General features: G+C 39.7%; 2 protein-coding genes and 1 long non-coding RNA gene across 6 annotated transcripts in view; 1 reads left to right on the top strand and 2 right to left on the bottom strand.

The window, feature by feature from the left end:
• The window catches only part of TOMM70 (translocase of outer mitochondrial membrane 70), a 32,744-nt gene extending 29,183 nt beyond the window's left edge, over positions 1-3,561 (bottom strand). Inside the window, exon 1 of the mRNA XM_058731615.1 lies at positions 3,088-3,561. Within this exon, the coding sequence (XP_058587598.1) occupies positions 3,088-3,414 (327 nt within the window). The 5' untranslated portion in view covers positions 3,415-3,561. The remainder of the gene's footprint in view (positions 1-3,087) is intronic.
• Positions 3,562-3,631: 70 nt separating this feature from the next.
• Positions 3,632-23,819, top strand: part of LNP1 (leukemia NUP98 fusion partner 1) — a 38,408-nt gene continuing 18,220 nt past the window's right edge. The window contains exons 1-2 of one of the 4 annotated variants that reach the window (XM_058731618.1): positions 3,632-3,694; positions 10,187-10,350. The gene's annotated coding sequence lies outside the window, so the exon portion shown is untranslated. Of the gene's footprint in view, positions 3,695-3,714; positions 3,865-3,972; positions 4,132-10,186; positions 10,351-23,819 lie in introns of those variants that run through there. The other 3 variants (XM_058731620.1, XM_058731617.1, XM_058731619.1) reach the window with 3 other exon arrangements.
• On the bottom strand, positions 11,220-18,274 carry LOC131512634 (uncharacterized). Its single transcript, XR_009262214.1, has 3 exons — positions 18,181-18,274; positions 15,917-16,021; positions 11,220-11,512 (listed from the first exon to the last, which is right to left on the bottom strand). It is a non-coding gene; the product is annotated as an uncharacterized LOC131512634 (long non-coding RNA).

Here is a 23,819-nt window from a genome sequence, read left to right as displayed (position 1 = left end):
TTAACTGAGCCACCCAGGTGCCCCAGTGACCCTGATTTTTAAAAAAAATGACTAGAAACAGATCATTTGAGGGGAGAGAATTACTTCATTTCAAAGATGACTGAAAACACCAGGTCACTCAGTCTTTGCTCTCCTAATTAAAATGCTTAAGTACATTTCTCCTTTCCCATTCTAGAGGGCTGACTTAGATTAGTGGTTTCTAACCATTTCATGTGGGATAACTACTGTGTAACATTAAAAAAGCTTGAACACCAGAATAACTGTATTTTTTTATCAGATTAAAAAACAACAGGATAGAATGCTACTATAGCCAATCAAAGTTTTAAATAAATGCACCTTTCAAAAAATCCTGTTTGAAAAAAAGAAATACCTAAGACATCTGTGCAGCCAGAATACCATACTTGGTATATATGTGGGTGTGGTAGTCCCTTGTGATACCTCAGACACTCAGAGATTGAGAAGCCATATGGATAAGATGATCTTCAAAGAATCTTTCCAACTTTGGAAATCTGTAATTCTTCAAGTCTTTTTAAAAACATTACTGAAGCAAAATAGCACCGTGTGGTAGGTTTTCCAGTGCCCCCAAATGGAACATGATTTAATACTTGAAGTATTTCAATGTCAGATGCTATCAACTGTAATTAGATGCCTTTCTTTAGTGAAATCCTAAAATCCCCATTAATTAAACAGAAATATGAATTTCTGCTTTTACTTTCCGGTGTTTATTCCAGAAAAAAAGATAACTGGATACAGTTTACATTGTACACAAAAATCTCAAGCCAGCCAGTTTTATTAGTTCATTTTACATTAAGGCAAACATAGGCCAACAGACAAAAAGCAATGATTTTCTATTTTATTCACTGAACCTTGAACAGACAGTATTTGTCCATTCCTTCATTCCCTTAAAAATTATAGCTATTGCTCAGGTGGAGAAAGAACAGAGCATCAGGATTCTGCCAGTTTTTCCTCAGTTGAAACAAATGACTTCCTTATTTACAAAACCCACTAAGGTTGCCAACTGAAAGGTGCTATTCAAATATAAAGCAATTTCTCCAACCACAGATAATAAATAAATTGTAACTAGTGGTCAGTTATATTTTACATAAATCTAATAATAATTCTAAGGACCACACTATAAAAAAGACAAAAAATAGTCTTCCAGTATTTATTGGTCCATCAGTAAAAACACAAATTTCCTTTACAAAAATGGAAAAGACATTCCTACTGTTGCTTTAGTGAAGAATCATTTAGTAATTCAAAGCAAGAATATAAGCCCACAAATTCCACAAGGTGAACAACCATATGTGTGTTTTGCTCAGTTTTATTTAAGGTCAAAAATAATAAATCATTTTAGAGCAGTTCAAGTTACACAAAGAAGTCAATCTTAAAATCTAATTTTTAGCAGCAGTGAATTAATAAAAAATTATTCTGATAAAATGACAAAACACTCCAAAAATTTAAAAATCATCACCCTGTTATCCCAGGCAATGCTGAAAAACTAAAAATGGACTCAAGAAAATCTAAATCTGTTAAGACAATTTGCTAAATTCTATACCAATGGTGTACTAAATTCAAACACCAAATGAGTGAGACAGGGAAGTTTTTGAAACTACAAAAAAATGTCAAAAAGTTTCATGTGTAAGAATTATTTTTTTTTAGTGATTATAGAACTAAAAGCTTTTATATATTTCTCATTCATTCATTATTCTTCCGTGATTAAAGTTAAACTAACAAATGAAATAAAAATGACCAGAGAATTTCAGATTTGTCATTAGCATTCAGAATCACCAATTTTCAGGGCTGGAAAAAATGAGACTGAAAGAGAGCATTTTAATTCTCTTATTGTATGGGATAACACTAAGATCAGAGTGATCAAATGACTTTCCCAAGGTAACTATGCTGGAGAGCCCACCATAAAGTGCACATTTCCTAGTTCTCACAGTCCATAGGTTCTTCCAGCTTACTACACTGCCTTTTTCTACATAAAAAAAAAAAAAAAAAAAAAAAAAAAAGCTGGGGTGAGGGGGCAATGTTTTACTCTGCCATTGCAAAGACTGTCTCTGGCTCTCTTCATGGCCTAGCACAATGTCTGACATATATTAGGCATGAAGTTATGGTAGTTCAGTCCCACATAAAACTTCCTTTAAAGCTTATTTGACTACTTAGCAAAACCATGTCTTTAACCTGAATAATGTAAGGTGGAAATGACTTGCAAATGTATTTAACTGGGAGTTTTTTGATCAAAGGTTTCAATGAACTCTGAGTTACTCTGGAATTACCACTGTACAATCCGAGAGGCAGATAAAATCCTCCACCCCACCCTATCCCAGTATTGTTAAATGTAGCCAGGTCAATTGCCCACAGCTGTCAGATACCAAAAGGATTTAACAGTCTGTTCAACAAAACCATACAAAGTAGTTCAGCAGATACTCTGATGCATGGCCTGACATCAAAGAACCTTTATCACGCAGGCCAGGCTTGGTCTGGTAATTTTTCAGGTAAAATTTAAAAACGAATTTAAGATGCTTCTACCCAGAAAGTTTAAAAACTCATTCCCATAGATAAAAAAGCAAATGCTACTCAACACCATTTCGCTTTGCCAACCAACAGTCACTGTATTTACCCATCCCATACCCTGAGACTTCAAATAACGGGGTGGCTCTTTATTAAAGGTTATTATCTATCAAATTCTAGGCCTTGGAAATCACAATTCCTATCAACCACAATGTACTAATCGTTCATGGAATTTGGCTTCCCTCACTAGTTAAACACAATCATCACATTTGCAAATATCCCCCGTACCCAAACCACCAGAGATAAATGCTGTGTCACTCAGAAAAACACAAAAAACAAAAAAACCCCACATATGTATTTTTCTGAAACTAAAAGGAAACTGTCAAAGAAGGCCGCTAACCTGTGCCCTCGGGCTATTCCAATCCCTACAAAAGCATCCAGAAATGTGCGTCCCTAAACTCATGTGCTTCCAGGCAGCTTTCGTCTGACGGGAAGCCCCCTGACCTGCACAATTCGTCAAGAAAAGGCTGCACCCGCTGGGTTCCACCTCCACGGCCCAGGGCTACTTCTCACCATTTCCAGGTGAGCACCGGAGCCGTCGGGATGTCCGCTGCCCGGGGCCGGACTGGCCCTACCCTCCGGGGTCTTCCGCTCGCTGTTGCGCTTTAAACCGCCAGCGTCTCCTCGGCCCCCAGCCTCCCGGCGCCGCCGCTGCCTGCTCCACAGGTACATGGCACCTGCACCTAGCAGCAGGGGAGCCCCGACTGCCAGCGCCAGCTGCCATCGCGGCAGGCCCCCAGTGCCGGGGCCTGCAGTCGCACCGCCGCCGCCCACCCCACTCCCGGAGCTGGGCGCAGCCGCTGCGACCACCGCCGCCTCCACAGGCTTAGAGGCGGCCATGACTGAGTGTCCTCCGCCACCGCCTCACTGCTCGTCGCGGGCGCCTCAGTCACCAGGTAGCGTGCGAAGGAAGACCAGAAGGAGGGAAGGGAGGCAATGAGCGAGAGAGCACGCTGGGAAGCAAGAGCGGACGACAGAAAAGGGCCAGAGGTCACCGGAAGCCCAGGGCATGCCGGGCCAGACCCTACCGTCCTTCTCCTCCCGTCTTAACCGTAGGCGGGAACGGAAATAGGGGAGAATTACTTCCGGGTTAGGGGGAACAGGGCGGGAGAGAGTCGTCGTAAGTGGCTCCTTCTCTTTCTTTAAGCCCCCTCACTGTTTGTGACACTAGCTTCTGGAGTCTTCGGCCTCCAGTGGTAGCCAGTGTCGTCCTCTCCGTCTTCAGAGGGTCCTCTTATCTTGAGAAGCGGAGGAGGGGCGCATATAAGTCGGATCTACAGTGCGCAGGCAGTCAGTGGAGGATTTGCAGCAGCCCTACGAATGGGCGGGAGTGGCTGAAGAGTTGTGAATGTTATTGGCTGGCAGGAGCGGTGGGCGGGGCGTAGCCCAAATAGCCCAATTTATTGGTAGAATTTGGGCCTCGTTTTCCCGTTTCAGCCACGTAGGCGCTTCTTAGATTCTCAGGTCCTGTAGCTTGGTTTTCTGTCTTCATGTCTGTGAAGCCAGTGGATTAGAAGGACTTGTAAAGGTGTGTTAAAGAAGAGCTCAAAGCCATAGGTAGCCTGTTGTGTCACTGATTCTTTTATGTCTACTATGGCCAGATTTTAGTTTGGAGGCATTTAGATTGGGGGCAGATAGCAGAAATCAGACTTGGGGGAAACGGGTAAATCTAAATTTGCTTCGGCCAAAACGGCTTGAGTCCCTATGGTTCACCGTCTGCACCAGTTACGAAAGCGATGATGATGTACGGGAACTGAGTGGGTAGAAATGCGAAGACCCAGAGTTCCCACCTACTAGCGGCTTTCCAGTACATATTTGTGCCTTTTGCTGGATTTCTCCTGACACACCAGCCCACATCGCGATCCCTGGAGCACCCGCGCCCTCTGCAGTGCTTTGATCCGCCCGCTGCCTTGGGTGTTTTGCACTAGCTGTCTCAGATTTCTTGCTTCATTCCTAAACCGAAATGTCAATCCATAGCTTTCATATATCGAATAGCTTTGTCAAGTCCTTTCCCCGTGCTCTGGACCAGACATCTTAAAATACAAGAATTTCCCTTGCAAGGAATTTTTCGGAATTCATAATATTTTCAATTGGAAAAGGCAGGTATTACTAGAGAACCAATTCAGAGCTATGACTCCCTATTTCAAATACACTGGTCTGCAAACCCTTATATTAAAAATTTACAAATGATCATTTTGCTTTGGAGCACAACAGAATTTTCAATATCACAGTAGAGCTACATAAAGATTGAAATACAATGTATTTCAATCCAAAATATCCAAAATAGACGGATTAAATTAGAATGGGCTGATTTGAATGTTTCAGGATCATTGCTTTTCTCCCGCTTCATGTAGATTCCAGTTAGTAAATTGCTTTCAGGTAAAGGGATTCCTTAGTAACAGACTAAAAGATGAGCTAAAAATAATAGCAATTGGGGCGCCTGGGTGGCTCAGTCAGTTGGGTATCCGACTTCAGCTTAGGTCATGATCTCACAGTCCCTGAGTTGGAGCCCGGCGTGGGGCTCTGTGCTGACAGCTCAGAGCCTGGAGCCTGCTTTGAATTCTGTGTCTCCCTCTCTCTCTGACCCTCCCCATTCATGCTCTGTCTCTGTCACAAAAATAAATAAACGTTAAAAAAAAATTTAAAAATAATAGCAATAGAATTGAGTTGATCAAATAGTGGTTGGGGTAGGTAGTCCTCTTCCTTCTTGATTCCCAAACCTCAAAGGAAAGTCTTCTGACCCTTAATGTAATTTCACCCTTGCCTCTTCAGAATAGAATTAGGATTTTTCTTTCTTGAAATTTCCATTTTTCAGCAGCCTCGGGGGATTGTAGAATGCTAGTAATTACTATTGGCAGGAACTAAGTCATTTGAAGGTTTTTATTTTTAGCTGTTACTTATTTATCAGAATAGGTAACATTGTTATGGTTGCAATACAAGTTATAAAAGTTTTACTGTGAAAAATCTCCCTGTCCCCAGCCACCCAGGTCCCCTTTCCAAAGACATCAGTGTTAGAGTTTCTTGAAACACTTTAATATTTATCTAAAGGGCTGCTTTTGTTGGTTTGATTTTTAAGGTTGTCATCAGTAAATGAATTTGTTCTTGTTTCTTTTGTGATTTGGTAAACATAACATTTTCATTCCCTAGCCTATTCATCTTTTTTCCCATTTTCTCTATCATTTCCTAATTGATTATAATATAGAACTGCATGTCACTAGTTCTATGACCTTATTGACCTGATGCATAAATTTCTAAGCTGTGAAATAGCGAAAACACACCTCTCACCCCTTTATATGAAAGATTTAACTAGATAATATATAAGGTCTTCTTCACATCTTGTTTGTTGCAAAATAGCAGACATTCACTGCTTAATTTTCTATTTCTAAAATTTGAAAGGAGAGAAGTAAAATTGTTTCTAAGAAAACTGAAGTTTTGTGTATGTGAACACAGACATTTTCTTTCTCTTGCTAGATTCATGGAACTCAATAGAAGATTTCTTTATCTCTTCTCTGGTCTGTATCTTAGGAGTCAGCTGAATGAGGTAGAACATCTAATGGACTGGAATGCAAAAGATCTGAGTTTTGTTTTGTTTTAGGTAGGGTCTATACCCAACATGGGGCTTGAACCTATGATTGTGACATCAAGAGTTGCATCCTCTACTGCCTGAGCCAGCCAGGTGTCGCAAGACCCGAGTTCTCATTCTAGATTTTAATACTACTGAGCTGTGTGTGTGTGTGTGAGAGAGAGAGAGAGAGAGAGAGAGAGAGAGAGAGAGAGAGAGACTGTGAGCACCAATGTGACCAGTGGATTCGATGATTTCTTTTTTTTAAATGTTTATTATTTTTGAGAGAGAAAGCATGAGTGGGGGAGGGGCAGAGAGAGAGGAAGAGAGAGAATCCTAAGCCGGTTCCACACTCAGCCCGTGGGGACCCCTATCTGGGGCTCTAAGCAGCTGGATCTCAAGACAGTGAGAGCACAACCTGAGCCATTATCAAGAGTCGGTCCCTTAACTGACTGAGCCACGCAGGTGCCCCAGATTAGATCATTTCTAAGGCTCCTCATAGCTTTAAAATTGTATAATTCTATGCCCTTAATTGTCATTGCTACCTGAAAGACTTTATTATTTGTAGAATTGGTAGATAGCTGCTTGATTGGTGTTCAAGCCTTCCAGTGAGTCCACAGACCCTCTTTTCTCTATTTTATCTTTTCTGAATGCTGTATTAGGTTCCCAGCTTCCAGAACCTCTCTTCTATGTGTTACTCTGCACCTAGAGACTAGATTACTCTTCCCAAAGCATAACTCCAATTTCATTCTTGAGCTCAGAAACTTTTAGACCTTCTCTACTTCCTATAAGGAAATGCCTGCCCACCCCCACCTCCTTCCATACACTTCATCTATTTTATAGATGAAGCTCATCTATGAGTGAAGCTCACTCATAGCACTTGGCAGTATTTGAAATTATTTATGTGACCCCTCAAAGGACATAAACTCTACAAAAAGTTTGTTCATCTTGTACTCCAGAGCCCAGAAGATAGTGTAAGGGTTAATTTTATCTGGTCAACTAGTCCACACGGTGCCCAGATATTTGGCCATATATTATTCTGGGTGTGTCTGTGAGGCTGTTTTTGGATGAGATTAACATTTAGGTAAAGCAGATTGCTCTTCCTAATGTGAGTGGCCCTAATCAGTTGAAGGCTTGAAAGGAATAAAAAAGCTAATCTTCCCTCAGTAAGAGGGAGGTTCCACTGCTTGACTGCCTGTAGCTGGGACATTGTTTGTTTTTTTTCTTTTTCTTTTTCTTTTTTTCCTGCCTTTGGAATTAACTGAAGCATTGGCTCTTGGGTCTTGAATTTGCCAGCTTTCAGACTGCAATTTGTACCATCAGCTTTCTTGGGTGTCTCTCAACTACAGATCTTGAGACTTCTCAGCTTCCATAATTGCATGAGTCCCTTCCTTATAACAAATATCTTTATAAACATATATATCCAATAGATTGTTTCTCTGGAGCATGCTAAGTGATACAAATTTTGGTACTAGGAGTGGAGTGCTGCTGTGAGAAATATCTAAAAATGTGGATGTGGCTTTGGAGTTGTGATGGGTGGAGGCTGAGAGTTTTCAGTTATGTGCTAGAAAAAGCCAAGATTTCTGTGAAGGAACTATTGGTAGACAAAGACATTTAAGGCAATTCTGTTGAGGGCTCAGAAAGAAAAAAGTGAGAGATGGAGACCAAGCATCCATTTTCTTACCGAAATACATAAATAATCATGAACAGAATGTTGGTAGAAATATAGATGTTAAAGGCTCTTTCAGTGAGGTCTCAGAGTAAATGAGGAACAGATTACTAGATACTGGAGGAAAATGATCTTTGTTATAAAGTGCCAAAGAACTTGGCTGAATTGTGTCCTAGTGTTTTGTAGAAGGTAGGACTTATGAGTGATAAAATTGGATATGGAAGCTGTGGTCTGGGTCCTTCCTATTGCTTTCAGTAAAATGGAAGAGGAGAGAGATGTACCAAAGAAGAAACTGTTAAGTAAAAAGGAACTAAAAACTGGAGGTTGGAAAATTCTTAGCCTATCCATATTGCAAAATGAGAAAGCTTGTTCTCAAAGAAACAGTAATGGTATGGCTGAACAACTGTTTGATAGATCTTGAGTACAACTCATGAGCTTCATCAGCCATCTCAGCAGAGCCAGGAGTAATACCAGAAGAAACACTGCCAGGTGGGACTAAAGAGGACCAAAATGAAGGGGGAACAGCAGAATGAAGGAAGGCTATTGGAATTTTTTGATATATGAGACCATATGGGACCATAGAGCTACTCTGCTATAAGCATGCCTTATCTTTCAAAAGGGAACAATGACCCCAGAGGCTGTTAAAAAATGAGGACTGCCATTCCCACTACAGAGTCAGAGGGCAGGGCTGGTTCCTCCTCTATTTCAAAGGGTGGGCCCACCAGGTGCCTCAGAGGCAGTCACCCTTGTAGAAAGCTGCATGGACTGGGCTGTTCCCCTCCCTCACTGAGGTGACCCTGACACCCAATTGGGCCTGGAGGGCAGAGTATGGAAACAAAGAAAATTGTTCTTGAGCCTTAAGATCTAATGGGATTTGCCTTACTAAATTTTGAACTTTTTTGGGACCCCTCAACCCTTCTTTCATATTTCTCCTTTTTGGAATGGAAATGTCTATAATCTTTCTGTCACATCATTGTATTTCAGAAGGAAATAACGTGTGGTTTCACAGGTTCACAGCTGGACGGGAATTTTGCCTCAGGATAAATCATATCTTAAGTCTCACTCAATGTTTTTTTTGTCATCCATGTTTGATTCGGATGATGTTGAAACAAGACTTTGGACTTTAGCTTTTAGAGTATATGCTGGAATGAGTAGTTGGGGGATATTGGGATGAAATGAATATATTTTACCTGTGAGGGCATGAGTTTTGGGGGAATAGTGCCTCACTCACTGTGCCAAAATCTGTATTAGTCTCCTAGGGCTGCTATAACCAAATACCATAGACTGGGTGGCTTGGACAGCAGAAATTTATTTTTCACAGTTGTGGAAGTGGGGAAGTCCAAGATCAAGGTTCTGGCCAATTTGGTTTCTAGTGAGAGCTCTAGTCCTGGCATGTCCTCACATGACCTCTCTTTTTTTGTGTGGTAACTAAGGGAGAGAGAGAGAGAGTGTGTGTGAGAGTGAGTACTTACGTGCACAAGTTCTTTAGTGCTTCTTCTTAGAAAGGCACTAATTGCATAGGACCAGGGCCCCACCCACCTTCATGATACCATTTAATTCAAATTACCTCCCAAAGGCTCCATCTCCAAATACCATCACATTAGGGTTAAGAATTCAACCTAAGAATTTGGTGTATGCAGGGGAGACACAAACATTCAGGCCAAAGCATATAGTCAGCACTCAATAGATACTGTTTTAAGGAAATGATATTTAAGGGTATCAAAAAAGGAAAAAAAATGACATTTAGGATAGAATAAATAGAATTTTCATTTACTTAAAATAGTCTATTTTAATAGTATATATAGTATATCTACTATATATGAGCCTTCCTTTAACCTCCCAAAATACTTCTCTGGAACTTTCTTAAAACAGAACTCTTTTTACCTTGTTTTATAGAATTATACTTGTCCTGCCTCATCTATTAGACTATAATCATCCTAGATCAGAAGGTATATCTGATTCATCTTTTATCTTATACAGTGCATAACACAATGTCTCCTGTAATGCTATATGTCAGAGCAAAGGGATATGCTTTCTCTTCCTGCATTGGACCTGCACAACAATATATATTTCCCCCTCACAACTTCTACATTGCCATAATTATTTGTTCTCATGTGCTACCCATATTCAATTCTGAGTCCTTGAGGGGTGAAAATCATGTTCTGGTCATTTTGTGCTCCTACATCTATTACGTGGCTGAGCACATAATAATTGTTTGTTAACATACTTATTTTATCCACCCAACATGATACCTGAAACGTGGTCAGTGCTGAATAAAGAGTTGATGAAGGGTTTGTTGAACAATTCCCTGACTGCTGCTTCATTTCCATTACTGTTGCCAAAATTAATAATCTAATGCCACCATTGCTGTCCAACCACAGGTATCATCTAAGAGACCAGCTCATGCTGTCACTGCTGCCATCACCAGAAATAGTCTGCTTCCCCACCATCCACCATCATCCTGTCTACTGGTTTCCAGTCCAAGCATGCTGTAGTCATTGTTACCATCGGCACCACTGAAGCTGCTTCCATTGGGACCTGACTGGTTTGTCCTTCATACCCTACTTATGATATATCGAAGTCCATGTTTCCTCTGAGCCCTCATGCTGTTAATTTTTCTCCTGATGGATTCCGCCTTATTCAACTTCCATCAAAGCATCAGTTAAGTGGGTGGTACTTCTTTGTTCTCAGGGGGAATGTCACTTTATGATTTAATCAAGTAGCTGCTCTTTTTGCTGTCAGAAGGAACCTCTGCATTTTTCCTTAACCCTAGCTCCCTCTCCTTAGCTGTGACTGATCGTGCATGCATATACTTGATGCACGCATTTGCTACCTTTCTGCCCACTCACAGATTTGTTAAGATCTTTCTATCCTCATCAATTTAGTTCATCACCACCCACAAGAATTTGTGTCATTTGCGCATGTGGAAATGTTGCCTTGCTTATACTTATAAAGATATTATATACAGGTTACATGAATTGTGCCCTACACAAGAAGGCTGGATCAAGTGGGGGCTAAGGTCCAGCCTGCATTCTGTTCCTCATAGTCTGGTATCAGGCTGTGTCTGCCTGGAGAAAGGTGCTCCTTTTTCTGAATTGCATGAAGATACTGTCCATCACTAAGTGATCAGCCTGGAGTGGAATATCCACCAAAAAAAGGGTACCATTTTCTAATTCATTCCTATTAGACTAGGAACCTTGGTTATGCAAACTTGATCTTAGCCTTGATCTAGCATTGAACCTGAGGACCTCTAGGCTATACGTCCCCTATCTTTACCTTTTGTTGTTTTTCCAAGCCAGTGGAAACTAGCTTCAAATCCAGCAATGAGGAGGAGACTCAATTTTGCTAAATTATGAAAAAATGTAAAGCCATAAAAGATAGTGTCTATGTTCTGGTTAACTATTGCCGCTTAACAACCTATCCCAAGTAGCAGTGGCTTAAAGCAACTTAGTGGCTTTGAACAACCATTTTATTATATCTTAAAGTTTTATTGCTCAGGAGTTTGGGCAAGGCTTGATTGACTCTCCTGTTGGTGTCAATGGTTTATACTCCTGGCAGTCGGCCTGATCTGGAGGGTTCCAGAAAGCTTCACTCAGTGCCTGACACCTTGGTGAAAATGGCTTGAAGACTGGATGCATTTCAGATTACTCAGGGGGACACCTTCTTGTGGCCTTTCCAGCATGGCAGTCGGGGCCATCTCAGGGTTCCTAGAGAGAATGTCCCAAGAGCCCTAGGAAGAAGCTGCATGGCTTTGTAAAGCCTTGTTGTGCCACATTTTATGGGTCAGACATGTTACTAGGGCCAGCACAGATTCATGGGGAGGTGAATTAGACTTCAACTTTCCATAGGAGAAGTAGCAAAAAAGTTGCAATTGTTTTTACTCTACCACCATCTTCTACTAAGATTTAACCAATGTTACTATCTTGCCATAATTGCCCATGACACAATTATAAAAACATTTTTATTATAGAAGCTTTATAAAGATCATCTGGAAGTCTAAATAAATTATCATACCTAACAATGAAATGTTAGTACTTTTCTCTTTTTTAAGTCAAGAATCAGTCAGGGACTTCAGGTTCTATTACATAGTACTGAAGGTGTTAGACAAAATAATAAGACAAAAAAGGAAATAAAAGGAGATTGGAAAGGAAGAAGTAACTTTTCATTATCTACAGACAATCTGGTTGTCTCCATAGAACCCCCCCAAAAGTGTAATTTACTAGAAATAATAAAATAATTTAGCAATGCTGGTGGATGAAAGATTAGCACTGTTCTTAAACTGGTCCCTTATGTTTGCCAAACTATTGGCTGTTTTGTGGTTCTCCTGTTCTCAGGTCTGGCAGATGCCCTGTTGCTTCCTTCTTTTTCCTCCTGCTTGGACAACTGTCCCAGGTCTTAGCTTTTGGTGGTTTGACTCACACTGTCCACTTGGGGGCAGAGCCCATTTTGTCACCAATATTTGCTGTAGAGTTGTCTATGGATATGTTCCTCTACAATTGTTCTACTGGCTTTTTTATGTGGGGATTCAGAGAGATTGAAAACCTATGCTGTCTTCATTATTGTCATCCCCGAATACCTCTAGCTCAACAGCATTTTGATCTTGTAGCTACCCATTTAGAGAAGTTTCTTTTTCTTAGTAGTCATTTTTCTTTTTACTTTTATTATGAAATAATTATGGATTCGCAGAAAGTTGCAAATAAATGCACACGGAGGTCCCATGTACCCTTCATGCCACTTCTTCCAATATTGACAACTTGCATAACTATAGGACAATATCAAACCAGGAAACTGACATTGATACAATCTACAAAATTTATTCAGATTTCATTAGTCATACATGCACTCGTATGTGTGTATTAAAATTCTGTGCAGTTTTCACACATGTTTCATGTAACTACCATTGCAATCAAAATACAGAACTGTTCCATCATCACAAAGTTTTTCTCATGCTAAACTTTTATAGCCACAACCCCCTGCTCCCAATCCTTAACCTTTGGCAATCACTAATCTGTTCTTCATCTCTATGATTGTGTTATTTCAAGAATGTTGTATAAATAAAATTATATAGTATGAATTCTTTTAAGACTTTTCACTCAGCATAATTCTCTTGAGGGCAATCTAAATTGTGTATATCAAATCTGTACATTCATTCACGTGTAGGTTTTTGCATGAACATAGGTTTTAATTACTCAAGGGTAAATACCCAATAGTGCATTATACCCAATACTGATTTATTTTGAGAGAGAGAAAGAGAGAGAGCATGCATGTGCATGCCATGAGTCGGGGACGGGCAGAGATAGGGAGACAGAGAATCCCAAGCAGGCTCCTCACTGTCAGCACAGATTCCAATTTGGGGCTCGATCTCACAAACTGTAAGATCATGACCTGAGCCGAAATCAAGAGTCAGACACATAAACAACTGAGCCACCCAGGAGCCCCACACTTTTAGTTTTAAAATGAACTAGCAAACTGTTTTCCAAAGTGACTGTACCACTTTTAAGTCCTACCAGCAAGGCAAGAATGAGTTAGCTTCTCTGCTGCATCTCCAGCATTTGGTGTTTACACTAGTCTTAATAAATTTTATCCATTCTGATAGGTGTTTAGAGTGATAACTGATTTTGTCTTTAACTTGCATTTACCTGATGGGTAATGATGTTGACACCTTTCCTTGTGCTTATTTGCTATCTATATATATTTTTCAATGAAGTGTCTTTCATGTCTTTTGCTCTTTTGTTCTTTTAATGTTGAATTTTGACAGTTATTCATATATTCTAGAAACTAGGCCTTGTTGGATACATTGTTTGCAAATATTTTCTCCCAGTCTTTAGCTTTTCTTTTCATTGATTTACAGAGCAAAATTCTTAATATGATGGGATCTAGCTAATCAGTTTTTCCTTTTATGAATTATATGTCTAGTGTCAAATCTAAGAACTCTTTGCTTTGTTATTTTTTTATTTTTTTAAATTTTATTTTTAAAGATTTTTTAAAAATTTATTTATTTATTTTGAGAGAGAGTGTGTGTGAATAGGAGAGAGGCAGAGAGAGAAGAGAGAATCCCAAGTAGACTCTGTACTGTCAGTGCAGAGCCTGATGTAGGGCTTGATCCCATGAACTGTGAGATCACAACCCTAGCCAAAATCAAGAGTTGGACACCCAACCCACTGATCCACCCAGGTGCCCCAAGACTTTATTTTTAAGTAATATCTACACCCAAACCTACAACCCTGAGATCAGGAGTTACATGTTCCACCAACTGAGCCAGCCAGGCACCCCTCTTTACCTAGTTCTTGATCTCAGATATTGTCTCCATTTTGTTCCCTAGAAGCTTTATAACTTCACAACTTATTTTTAATTCTGTGATCCATTGTGAGTTAATTTTGTATAAGGTGTGAAACATAGGTCGAGATTCATTTTTTACTTTGTTTTTACTTTTTTTTTTTTTTTTTTTAAACAGGGCAAACACACATGTGTGTGCACTGCCAGATGGCTGCTGGAAGATTCAGTTTTTAAAATGTGAATGTCCAATTGTCCCAGCACCATTTGTTGAATAGATTGTTCCTTATTCCCCACCCCCACCCTGCCAAACGTGCTTTTGCACTTTTGCAAAATCTAGTTTAAATATATATATTTATATCTGTTCCTGGATTCTCTGTTCTGTTCCATTGGTCCATGTGTGTCTTTCTCTATCAATAGAACATTCTTTATTATTGTAGCCATACAGTAAGCCTTCACATTGTATAGTATGATTTTTCTACTTTATTCTTCATTTTCAGAACTGTTTTTAACTATTTCATGTCCTTTGAATTTCTATAAATTTTAGAGTAAGCTTTTCTATGTCTACAAACACCTCGATAGGCATTTATATTAAACCTAGAGGTCAGTATGGGGAGAAATGACATCTTTACTCTGTTGACTCTTCTAATTCATGAGTAAGCCTTTCTATTTATTTCATCTTCTTTGATTTCTTTTTATCAGCTTTTTGTCCTTTTCAGCATACAGTGTCTGTACATGTTTTGTTAGATTTGTATCTAGGTATTTCACTCTCTTTGGAGCAATTGTAAATGGTATTATAATTTTAATTTTTATTTCTGTATGTTCATTTTCAGTATGTAGAAAATGCAGTTAATTTTTCTTTGTATTGAGTCTGTATCTGGTAACATTGCTGAAACTCACTTCTAGGTTCTAGGAGTATTTTTTGTATATCCCTTGGGATTTTATATAGCGACAATCATTATCACAAATAGAGACAATTTAATTTCTTTCTTTAAAATCTGTATGCCTTCCCTCACCCCACTTCCATTCTTCTTCCCTTATTGAACTGGATAGAACTTCTAGCACTGTGTTGAAAAAAGTGGTGAGAGTGGGCATTCTTGCCTTTTTCCTTATCTCAGGGGGGAAGCTTTCAGTCTTTCCCCATGAAGTATGACATGCATGAGTCGTTTTAAAATAACATCTTTCAGGGCACCTGGGTGGCTCAGTTGGTCAAGCCTCTGACTTTGGCTCAGGTCATGATTTCACAGTTCGTGAGTTAGAGCCCTGCATCAGGCTCTGTGCTGACAGCTCAGAGCCTGGAGCCTGCTTCAGAGTCTGTGTCTCCCTCTCTCTGTGCCCCTCCCCTGCTTGTGCTCTCTCTCTCTCTCTCTCTCAAAAATAAACATTAACAAATTTTAAAATAACATCTTATCACGATTACAAAAGTGATGCATAATCACTTGAAGAGAATAGAAATAAGTATAAAGAACAAATAAAAATTATCTGAAATCCATGATTCATAGTTGATATTTGAGATCATACTAATGAATTGTATATATTAGTGTTCTCCAGAGAAACAAAACCAATAGGATGTGTGTGTGTGTGTGTGTGTGTGTGTGTGTGTGTGTGTTATGGAGAGAGAGAGAGAGATTGAGGGAGAGATTTAATTTAAAGAATTGGCTCACATGATATGGAGGCTGGCAAGTCCAAAATTTGCAGAGTGGGCCAGCAGGCTAGAGACTCATGGGTAAGCAATATTGCAGTTGAAGTACAAAGGCAGTCTGTTGGTAGAATTCCCTATTTTGGGGGTAGGTCAACCTTATTTTCTATTTAGGCTTTTTTGATTAAATGAGGCTCACCTGCAGTATGGATGGCAATCTGCTTTACTCAAAGTCCACCAGCTGAAATATAAATCTCATCCAGAGATCTTGCCATTTGCAACAAACATGGATGGATCTAGGGGTCTTATGTTAAGTGAAATAAATCAGATTGAGAAAGACAATTAACATATGATTTCAATTATATGTGGAATCTACAAAATAAAACAAATGAATAAACAAACAAAAAAAAAAGAATTAGACCTATAAATAAAGAGAGCAGAGTGATAGTTGCCGGAGGGATGGGCAAATGGATGAAGAGAAATGGGAGATACAGGCTTCTGGTTATGGAGTGAAGAAGGCATGGGAATAAAAGGCACAGCATAGGGAACATAGTCGATGATATTATAATGATGTTGTATGGTAGCAGACATAGCTACACTTGTGGTGAGCATAATATAACATATGGAGATGTGGAATCACTATGTTGTACACCTGAAACTAACGTACCATTGTGTGTCAACTATACTCAAAATTTTTTTGAAATTTTATTTGCCATAAACAAATAAATAACAATTTACACTTAAAAAATGTAAATCTCATCCAAAAACACCCTCACAAAAATATCCAGGATAATGTTTGACCAAACATCTGGGTAACATGGCCCAGTCAAGTTGACAAATATTTTGAGAAGTTTTCAGTGTCATTAAATCCCTTGCTTTTTTATGATTGCACAGAATTCTGTTATATGAATATATCATAATTTATTAGCATGGTCTTCAATTGTCATACGTTTAAGATGTTTCCATAGTTTTGCTATTTTAAATAATGTTATGATGAGCAAATATCTTTTGTTGTACCTGTTTATATACCCATAATACTAAGAAGAGAAATTTCTGGATCAAAGAATATAAATATTTTTAAAAAAATTTTTTTTTCAACGTTTTTTATTTATTTTTGGGACAGAGAGAGACAGAGCATGAACGGGGGAGGGGCAGAGAGAGAGGGAGACACAGAATCGGAAACAGGCTCCAGGCTCCGAGCCATCAGCCCAGAGCCTGACGCGGGGCTCGAACTCACGGACCGCGAGATCGTGACCTGGCTGAAGTCGGACGCTTAACCGACTGCGCCACCCAGGCGCCCCGAATATAAATATTTTTTAAAAATCTTCTTAATACATCTTGCTATATTTCTTTCCAGAAAGACTATATTCATACTAACATTATATGGCATTTGATCCTCAGAAAATATTGTTCTGAAGCTTCATTAAAATTTTTATTTATAATAGTCTGAAGACCACCCATTGTTTAGACTCAAACTTTCAAATTTCTTTTCCTAAATGTCATATTTTGTCACAGTTTCCTTTAAATGTTTGGTGGTCTACACCATTATTGTACATTGCACAATTTTGCCCCTCTTAGAAGTGAGCTCAAAAGATTATCTAATTCCTTCAGTTCTTTTCTGAGGCATTTCTTATGGGGAGGCTTGTAGACTCAGATTAAAAGAAAGTGCTGAGACATCACCCTTAGTTTCGGTGAAATTGTAATTAATGACTTGGAGGAAGCCTTTTCTGAAGTATAACACACTGATGAACTAAACTGATAAAGTTTTTTTTTTTCTTTTACATAATGGCAAATTTTAACAAATAGGATGTGCAATCTGTTTTAGAATAATAGCTGCTCAGGGATCAACAAGACCTTGATAGGCCATAAAATTAAGAATACTACTGGAGGCAAAGCTAGACAGGTTCCATCTCTGGCAGATGAGAATGAATGCCATGCTTAAAGTTCTCTGTGGAAGAGATGATGTATTGTCTTATAAAAACCTATTCCAGCATCTAATGACTTTGACTATTATGAAACCCACCAGTAGCCCAAATCCTGCAGAACTTAGTGATGCTTAATGCCAAAGTAACTAGATATTTATCTAACCAATATTTTTGTAGGCAAACCTTTTCCACCCTCATATACATACATTTTTAAAATTTATTTATATTGAGAAAGAGAGAGTACGTGTGTTTGTGAGTGATGGAGAGGCAGAAAGAGAGGAAGAGAGAGACTTCTCCAAGCAGTCTCCATGCTGCCAGCTCGGAGCCCATTGTAGGGCTCAAACTCACCAACTGTTAGATCATGACCTGAGAGAATGAGAGAATTGGAGGCTTAATGGACTGAGCCACCCAGGCGCCCATCCTCCTCATATATTTTTTACATCAACAATAGTATATTTTAAAAATAGTTTTCATGATATAAGCTACATAACTTTTTAGAATAATAAACAATGATTATCTGCCCTCAAATAATACATACTTTCAGACCCTTGGTTAAACACCAAGCAGTCGCGCCTTTGATGATCACTTCAACAGTGTAACTTGATACACTGCAAACTTCACAGTGTAACTTGATAACAATCATGGAAATGGATGACTACATTATGACATGTTGCCTGCAAAAGAACATTCTAACAACCAGGACACTAAATATAACAGCACACAGTTTCAAATATTCAAGCACTGCTTTCTGGCAAGTAGAAACTGTATAAAAACCACTGATGTATTTTGACTATACATAAATATATAAGGATGTAGCAGCTCAGTTCTCCCATACATAGCACCTCCTTTCTCGAATGAGACTGGCTCAGGAAAGCTTGAAAATAGTATGAGGAATAATTCTTCCCTTTAACTGCCAAGGAAGAAAATGAACCAAAAAATAAATTACTATAACCATAGGGACTATAGAGAATGAAATAAATAAAGGGAAGGCATTGCAGTATATAAAGGGAAATAAATAAATGAGAGAATGAAATAAAGAGAAAATCATTTTTTCATGATAGTAATCTCCTGAAGCAGTGAATGTGAGAGGGGGCATCCATCGAAAAGCTGCTTCATTTTCACATAGCCCAAGGATTATTCTCACTGATTTCCTGGGCACCCATGATGTCTGACTGCTTTATGAGAACACACACACCACAAGCTTCCTACCCTCGAAGGGAGGGTAATTCGTTTCACATTAAGAATGATAAGAAAACACACATTTAAGCTTTCTAGAAAACTTCAGCTGTCTTGGCCCCTTTGACACTTTTGAGTACACACCGTGGGCCTGGCAAGGCAGAACATTAGAGCAGGAGCCAAAGGGCAGCTCCCTTTGGTCCAGTGCCCCTGGCACTGTCTCCTCAAGGCAGGTGTCCAGGGCTCCGCCAGGGGAAGCTGGTGGCCAGGCTCCCAGGTTGGGATATGGCCTCCTCTTGTGCGAGGGATTCTAAGACAGACTGGAAGAGCAGTTCTCCGCCAGCTGCCAAGACCTGACAACTGCTGCTGCTGTCCCCTTGCTGCTCCGGGTTTGTTATAAGGACCTTTGTTCAGGCAAATCAGGGAGCCATCTTTCTCATACCTTTAAGTAAATGAGCTAAAGTAGGAGAAAAAATGGAAGTGGACTGATTTTATATAATGTAGACCAAATTCTTTTTCATTTGGGGGGTAACTTCATAGCTTATTTCTTTGGGAGAATTTTTGGCCAAAGTTGTGAAGGGTTCCTTTTCCTTCCTGTATTGGGGAGTCCTGGAGACCAGCCTTAGGTGCAGTGACTCACAGGACTCACAGAGCTCAGCATGCAGTTGATAAAATGATGCAAAGAAAAATCATCAAAGTAAAAAGACACATAAGTGAAGTCTGGAGGAAAACTGTCTCAAGCTTCCAAGAGCCCTTGGAATATAGAACATGCTTAATTCTTCCATTAATGAGAAGTGTTGTTTACCAGAGAAACTCACCGGGAACTCAGACCCCAGGCCTTTTATTGGATGATGGTCATGTGGCACACACTGTCTAGCATGTACAGAAATTCCAGACTTTCAGAAAAAAAAAAAAAACTAGTTGTTCAGCATAAACCAAAGTTTGGTTAAGCTATTTAGACTACTCATAATTTACCCTAATTAGGGTAAATTTTATAATACTAGGGAAAGTTAACCAGCCAGGTTCCCAGATGCCAGTCAAGGACCAACCTTGCAGGAAGGCTTTTCTAAGGATATGTAGTCTCAGGCTACTATGCTAACTCTTTTCCACATAGTCTACCCCATTTGGCCAAGACGTTTTTAGAGCAAAATTATCATCAGTAGAACCCCATGCGGCAGGGTGAAGGCAACTTGCTGTACTGACTCTCTTATGCCCTCCACAGTCCTGGATTTAGCCAATTAAAACTAATCCCACTAGGACGCCTGGGTAGCTCAGTTGGTTAAGATTTAGGCTCAGGTCATGATCCCAGGGTCACGGGATTGAGACCTGAGTTGGGTTCTGTGCTGAGCATGGGGCCTGCTTAAGGTTCTCTCTTTCTCTCTCTCCCTCTCTCTCTCTCTCTGTCTCTCTCTCTGTCTCCTCTTCTGCCCCTATCCTCTGCTCGTGCTTTCTCTCTAAAAATAAATTTAAAAAATTAAAATTAAACAAGTCCCATTAACAATAAAGGTCAGGGGCTCCTAAGTGGCTCAGGCAGTTAAGTGTCTGACTTTTGATTTCAGCTCAGGTCATGATCTCGCGGTTCATGACATGATCTTGTGCTGACATTGTGGAGCCTACTTGGGATTCTCTCCCTTTCTAGCTCTGCCCCTCCCCCACCCATGGGCCCACAGGCACTCTCTCTCTCAAAATAAATAAGTAACCTTTTAAAAAATTAACAATTTCAATTTTAGTAAGTCAGGTGGCCCTCTCCTAAAGTTTTTGCATTAACTTTTTTTACTTGACCTAAGTCATCAGTTCAAGTGCAGTACAAGGCTAGTAAAGCTGAAGCTGTCCTGCATGTCTTCCAGGACTGAGGTGACTCATGAAAGTCAAGGTGCATGTATAAGATGTATAATCCCAGAGAGTACTCTTGGAAACAAAAAGTTTGCAATTGTTAGGTCACCCAATGAAGGCATACATTAGTTAGGCATTAGAGGTTAACAGGGCCCCCCAGTGTGGCTTCCCACTGTGGGTCCTTCTGCTCTAGGGTCTCTGTCCAGTCCAAGCAATGCCGTTGAGTCCCTAGTTTTAGAAGGACTTCCAGAAGGCAGTTTCAGCCAGTTTTGCTTGTTTTTGACATCAGTTCATTTGCCTCATGAGTGTGGACGACATCTAGAGGTGTTCTTCATGGGAACATAGGAGCTGCCCCACAGTCAGCACTGTCAGGTGTGATCATAGGTTCAGTAGTTGGTTTGAATTCAGGACCTCACAGCATCCTGGGAAGGCAACATTGGCATTCAGGAGTAGTTCTGAAAAACAGAGTAGTTATGAGAAATAGGGATCATTAATGTCCTCCTTCCGGCATTTCCCAGGTGCTGGGTGTGTGTGTGTGTGTGTGTGTGTGTGTGTGTGTGTGTGTGTTTTCTGTTATTACAAAATCAGTGTGTCTCATTTAATAATCATTACTTTATGTTTCTTCCCCAGTCATTTTTTATTCTCATTTTTCATCAACAAGGGTTGGGTGTAAAGAGGGTATTGAGAATTTAGCTGTTACTCCATGGTGTTGCTACCTTGACATCATTTTGTTTGACCAAGCAGGGACCTTAAACTGACACTAGACCCCTCATACAAGCACATGCCCTAGATAGCAGTCTGCAGAGTCACAGGCACATGTAAGTTCCTGCTATCACTTCCCCAACTGCCCTCGTGATCAACAATCTCCCCTGACCCCCACTGCCTTCCCCTTATGGAGCTCCTTAAATAAGACTACCGTGTGGCTTATCAGACCCTGCCCTTTTAGCTTGAGTTGACCAATGTAACCTTAGACCTGGGAATCCCAAAGCACTCCACCTGCAGACTTTAATAAAAACCTGTGTCCCAGCTTCTGCCTCACTCTGTCGGCACTCTGCCATGACCTCCCCACAATAGCCCTCAAGGTGTGCCAGGTACTTCCTCCAGGACCTGTAAATAAAAACCTTCTCTATTTTAATTCTGCTTGTGGTCTGTTGTTGAACCACAGTTCACCATCTGACATCCCATGCTCCACTTAATAAGTGATAATTTAACAAATTCATAACAGAGGGATAGAAGAATTTACACAGAAAAACACTGTTAATATAACTTAACCAGAAAGACATATCATCTTCAGGAACTGGTTAGGACAAAATCCTGAATTTTCAAAAGTTTTCAGAACATGTTTACATAACCCTCACCCTTTTCATCCTGATCATTTATTCAGTAATCAGCCTGAAAAAGAACAATCTTTGTTTGGGAATTGCTGCATTTAATAATCAAATTGCCTAACTAAGGAGAAAGGTAAGTAAAGTAGAATCAGGCTATCAGTCTGTCGTTGCAAATTTCAAATAATCTTGAAAGTCAGACATAAGTCAACAGCAGTGAGACATTCCTGAGCAGCGGGTGAGAGGAGACCCCCCTCTGTCAGGAGTGGAGTGGAGAGGTCTACCCTACATTCTGTGTTGTCTTCCAACTTAACAGCTTTCAATGGGAATCACACATTAGGTTCCTTGTGATCATTCATCTCAAATGCAATTAGCCCCTGTGTTAGAAATATACAGCCACTAGCAGCTTGGTTTCAGATGGTCCCATCAAAGAATGAGCCCTTACTAGTGGGTATCTACAGGTGACCCATGTTTTCCAGCCAGCATCCACAATGTTTCTGGCCCCACAGAAGGGTGTCTTAAGTCTAAAGTCGTCTTAGAGTCTGTTTGATTCATTTAGCCTATGTCTACTTTCCAAGATTGGAACTGTCTGTTACAGATGTTGTTAGGTTTCAGCATACCATCGAGTCCAGGCAATTAGGATCTCTGAATTCAGGATTCCAAAAAGCCAACGACTTTTCTTTGACAGCAGCAAAGGTGAGAGACTACAGGTTAGACAGTGGTGTTCCAAGGCTTTTTAAGCCCCCTTTATCTTGTTGGACTTAGAGCTCAAATTGACCTACTCAAAAATATACACACTTAGTCTAGAAAATCACCAGCCTGTAAGAGTCAGACCTCTGATTTTACAGAAACTTATTATCAAGCTAAAAAACTACTTTTTAAACCTCAAAAACTATATTTTCCTGTGGAGAATATTTCTCTTTATGTTGTCTGCCTTTTCTCATAGGGTCCAACAGGCAAAAATCATAGCAAAAATAATTAGTTATGAAGATTTCAATATTCAGAAGTTCAAAGAGTTTAAATTTTTAATCCATCCAAACAAGAAAGTTATGTTATATTAACACTTTTATTGGGAGACTTCACCAGATTAGAATAATCCTTCTAGCCTTTATGAAATTACAAGCATATATTTTTTACATCATTAAAAAAATTATATACCCAGATGCAATACCCATAAAACAAAAAATAAACACATTTTAGAAAGTCTCTTTCTTGCTCTTTCTTTCTTTCTTTTCTTTTTCTTTTCTTTCTTTTTTCTTTCTTTCTTTCTTTTTTTTTTTTTTTTTTTGTTGTTGCAAGTTTACTCAAACCTTAGCAGTAAATTCAACACTTTTAGGATTAACATTACAACTACTGAGAAATCCCAGCTGGAATGCAACAGGCTGCTGCACCAGTGGGTAGATTGTTATTTTTCCCCTCTTCTTCTCCCGCCCCCCCCCCCATCTCTGTCTTTTTTTCCTAATTTGTGTAAAGTTTTCTCCAGCCTTGGAACTGACTTAATCTTATTTCCTCCCACTTGGAGGAGTGAACAATACAAACATACAACATTTTGGCTCACACAAAATGTTTTAAAGGAATGTTTGAACCCTTTCTCCTCCCACCTGAAGGACAGAACAAAACCTAAAGGTGTCACCCAGCCTGCACTTTTTTATTCCTTCACCTTAGCTACCATGGCCGAAAGCAGCCAATAAACCCAATTCTCCTAGGGTTGGATCTATCATTTTTAATTCCATAGGTAACCTTCACCTTTCACAAGAGACATCATCTCAGCTGCTGTTTCATACCACAGGTGACTAGGTAGCCATTGGGAGGTGAAGGTTCACAATTGTATCCCTTTCATACC

This window comes from Neofelis nebulosa, chromosome 5, assembly GCF_028018385.1.
Source record: "Neofelis nebulosa isolate mNeoNeb1 chromosome 5, mNeoNeb1.pri, whole genome shotgun sequence".
In the NCBI taxonomy this organism is placed as follows: Eukaryota; Metazoa; Chordata; class Mammalia; order Carnivora; family Felidae; genus Neofelis; species Neofelis nebulosa.
The sequence above is the reverse complement of the archived record's forward strand: the minus strand, read 5'-3'. Positions and strand labels throughout refer to the sequence as shown.